At 46.8% G+C, this 4,069-nt stretch overlaps 1 protein-coding gene across 1 annotated transcript in view; it reads left to right on the forward strand.

The window, feature by feature from the left end:
• LOC126985321 (neuropeptide SIFamide receptor-like) overlaps positions 1–3,676 on the forward strand; it is a 50,947-nt gene extending 47,271 nt beyond the window's left edge. Inside the window, exon 8 of the mRNA XM_050840075.1 lies at positions 3,250–3,676. Within this exon, the coding sequence (XP_050696032.1) occupies positions 3,250–3,285 (36 nt within the window). The 3' untranslated portion in view covers positions 3,286–3,676. The remainder of the gene's footprint in view (positions 1–3,249) is intronic.
• The last annotated feature ends 393 nt before the right edge of the window (positions 3,677–4,069 follow it).

Below are 4,069 nucleotides of genomic sequence, written 5' to 3' on the forward strand. Positions count from 1 at the left end.
CAGTCGGATTAGCGTCTATTAATATTCAAATTAAGTCATTGTTGTCAGGGAGAAAATAATAATAATAATAATAATAATAATAATAATAATAATAATAATAATAATAACAGTGATATTGATAATAATAGACTTGGAGGGAAGGATTAGGAAGGGAAGGAGAGAGAGGGAGAGAAGGAGATAAGAGAGAGAGAGAGAGAGAGAGAGAGAGAGAGAGAGAAGGGAGATTAAAGGAAGGGGAAGGGAAGGGAAGAGAGGAGATAGAAATGCAGAGGATGAGGAAGTGGAAAGGAATTAAGGAAAAGGAAGAAGGAAGAGAAACAGAGAAGGAAATGATAAAGAAAGAGAAAGGGAGAGGAAAGGAAGAGAAGGGAGAAGAGAAAGATGATGAAAGAAAGGAAGAGAAAATGGGAAGGGAAGAAATAGGAGAGGAAAGGAAGGGAAGGGAAGGGAAATAGGTCTCAAATCATCATATTTTATTCTTTTATTTTCTTTCTTTATTCTTTATTTTTTTCTTATTCTTTCTTTATTTATTTATTTATTCTTTTTCTTTATTCTTTTTTTCTTTCTTTTTTTCTTTTTTCCTTTTTTCTCTGTTTTCTTTTTCTTTATTTATTTTTGTCTCTTTAATTAAAACTTTGATAGACTCTGTTTTAGACTTGACTGATCTCTCTCTCTCTCTCTCTCTCTCTCTCTCTCTCTCTCTCTCTCTCTCTCTCTCTCTCTCTCTCTCTCTCTCTCTCTCTCTCTCTCTCTCTCTCTCTCTCTCTCTCTCTCTCTCTCTCTCTCTCCTTCCTTGCAACATTTTCTCTTCCCTCCCTTTTCCTTCTCTTTTTCTCTCCTCCTCTCCTCCTCTCCTTTCCCTCCTCTTCCTCCTCCTCCTCTTTCTCTTCCTCCTCCTCCCCTTCCCTCCCTTCCCTTTCCTTCCCTTCTGTTCTATTGATGTCAGCACCTAATTGAGAGAGAGAGAGAGAGAGTGAGAGAGAGAGAGTGATGCGTGAGTTAACCCTTTAAACACACGATTTATCAGATGGAGTTGATCCTGTCAATATTCTCTCTCTCTCTCTCTCTCTCTCTCTCTCTCTCTCTCTCTCTCTCTCTCTCTCTCTCTCTCTCTCTCTCTCTCTCTCTCTCTCTCTCAACCAATGACATCTACACTAATAAGGAGATGGGATGGGAAGGAAAGGAAAGGAAAGGAAAGGAAAGGAAAGGAAAGGAAGGGAAGGGAAGGGAAGGAAAGGAAAGGAAACTAAAGGAAAAGAAGAGAAGGCAAGGCAAGGGAACACAGAGAAGAATGGAAGGGAAGGAAAGGAAAGGAAACACAGAGAAGAATGGAAGGAAATGCAAGGAAAGGAAAGGGATGGAAATGAAAAGGAAAGGGAACACAGAAGAATGGAAGGAAAGGAAGGCAAGGCAGGAGGAGTAAAGGAAAGGAAAGGAAAGGAAGGGAAAGGAAAGGAAAGGAAAGATGAAGATGAAGAAAATTGTATCTCGTCGGTCTAGAAGTTGGATGCGGATAGTAAGATCAAGTTGACAACATATTTTTCTGACAGCTGGGTTTTTCTCTCTCTCTCTCTCTCTCTCTCTCTCTCTCTCTCTCTCTCTCTCTCTCTCTCTCTCTCTCTCTCTCTCTCTCTCTCTCTCTCTCTCTCTCTCTCTCATCTATTATCTTTCACCCTTCGCCCTCTCTCATTCTTCTTCTCTCTCTCCCTCCCTCTCTCCCCATCATCAATCTTCTCTCTCTCTCTCTCTCTCTCTCTCTCTCTCTCTCTCTCTCTCTCTCTCTCTCTCTCTCTCTCTCTCTCTCTCTCTCTCCTTCCTCCTTCATTCTTTCCTCCATTATTCTCTGCCCTGTTATCTCTCCCTTCTCTCCATGTTTTTTTTCTTCTCTCCTTCATTACCTCCCGTTCTTTCCTCCTCCTCCTCCTCCTCTTCCTCCCTTCCTTAATATCTTCCTCTCCTTCTCTTTTCCTCTCCTCTTCCTCCCATTCCTTATTTTTCTTTCCTCCTCTCTCTATCTTTCTTCTCTCTCGTCTTCCTCCTCCTCCTCCACTTTCTCTCTCTCTCTCTCTCTCTCTCTCTCTCTCTCTCTCTCTCTCTCTCTCTCTCTCTCTCTCTCTCTCTCTCTCTCTCTCTCTCTCTCTCTCCTTATCTCTCTTTCCCTCTCTCCTTATCTCTCTTTCCCTCCCTCCTTATCTCAACCGCAAGCATATCTCCTCCTCCTCTTCCTCCTCCTCCTCTTCCTTCCTCCTCCTTGGTATCGGATCCTAAATATCGGGTCCAAAGAATCGGGAGTAAGGTGTTGAATCCCTTATTGTAGTGTTGAGAGAGAGAGAGAGAGAGAGATTAATTACGTGTTTTGAGATGAAATTGGTGTTGGTGGTGATGGTGGTGGTTGTGGTGATCGGGCTTCTGCATATAAACTTTTTTAATTGCAGCGTTGGCCGAGTTTTGGTGTGTGTGTACGTGTGTGTGTGTGTGTGGAGGGAGGTGAGAGATGAGGGAGGTCAGGATGATGAGGAGGGAGAATTGAGGAAGAGGGAGAGAAGGAAGGAAGGAAAGGAAGAAGGGAGGAGAGAGGAAGAGAGGGAAGCAGAAGGAGAAGAGGAGGAGGGGGAAGAAAGACGGAAGAGAAGGAAGGGAGGAGAGGAGAAGGAAAGGATGGAAGGAAGGAAGAAGAGAGGAGGAGGAGGAGGAGGAGGAGGAGGAGGGGGAAGAAAGACGGAAGCGAAGGAAGGGAGGAGAGGAGGAAGAGGAAGGAAGGAGAGAAGGGAGAAGAGAAACTGCCTCCTCTGACCTCATACTACTGACGAAGTGGCTGAGAAAGGAGGGGCTGTTGAATGGACTGAAAAGGCTGACGAAGGAGCTGAAGGAAGGGGTGACGAAGAGCCTGAAGGACTGAAAAGGTTGACGAAAAGGCTGACGAAGATTCTGAAGAAGGACTGAAGGGGTGACGAAAGGGGCCGGTGGAGGATCTGAAGGAGGTCTGAAGTTTTTAATAATGACTGGATATTTATTAAGGAACCTCCATTAACATAGTGAAAAAAATCCTATCATGAACACCACTCAATGCCGGGAATCGAACTCGTGCCCTCCAAGTCGAAGTGAGGGTGGCGTAGTCGGTATGCTGCCCTGACGTTAACTACCGGAGTGAATGGATATAGATTAGCGTTAGTTTGGGTGAGATAATGATAACGTAAACTCGTCTGCGTGTAAATCCCAGCTGTTTACCGACTGTGGTGGTGTTTGCAGAGTGACGCTGAGGTGCCGATGCCGAGGGAGCGCTGATACTGGAGGAAGACTGCCCTGCTTGACGCCTCCCCCCAGTCAAGGCCTCCGCGGGGTGTCCTCCTCCTCTACCTGACTTCCTTGCGCGGGCGACACACTCACCCAGGGAGCCGTGTGGTAAGTCCCCGAGTGAGTGCTTCGTCTCTGAGCGCGGGACTCTAGATTGGAATTTGCCACGCGTCTCCCTGGGCAAGATGTGACCCGTTGTTGTGTGTGTGTGAGTGAGTTCCCCCGCGCGAGGTAGGAGGGTGCACAGCGGAGGTCTGGATGCAAGAACTGAGAGAGAAGGAAGAGAACTGCAGGAGAGAAAGAGAAGAGCTGCATGAGAGAAACAGGAGAACAATGCTAATAAAATAGAAAAATACTAATAATGATATGTTTACTGTATCCTGTCTTATATATACGACAATATCTTTTTTCCTTTATCTCTTATCTTCCTTCCTATTATGTCTTCTTTTCTCCATTCTTCCCTTCCTTCTCTCTCTTCCCCTTCAAACGCGGGGCGACACACACACACACTCGGCCCAGTCTCCCCAACCGGCATGCCGCTCTCCGCCCGCCTCGCCACGCAGAACGGAGAGGCGGGCGTGGAGGGACCTTGAGGCGGCGGGGCAGTGGACGAGGCGAGGAGGGTGTGTGTGTGTGTGTCGCCCCGCACGTCAGGAGGGAGAGAGGGGAGCGAGGAGGGAGCTGGACGCCGCTGCACACAGGTATCTTGAGTCTAGAATCTCGGGTCACGAATCTTGAGCACACAGACACCGCCACCGCCGCCGCTTCCCCCACG

Source organism: Eriocheir sinensis, chromosome 59 (genome assembly GCF_024679095.1).
Source record: "Eriocheir sinensis breed Jianghai 21 chromosome 59, ASM2467909v1, whole genome shotgun sequence".
NCBI lineage: Eukaryota > Metazoa > Arthropoda > Malacostraca > Decapoda > Varunidae > Eriocheir > Eriocheir sinensis.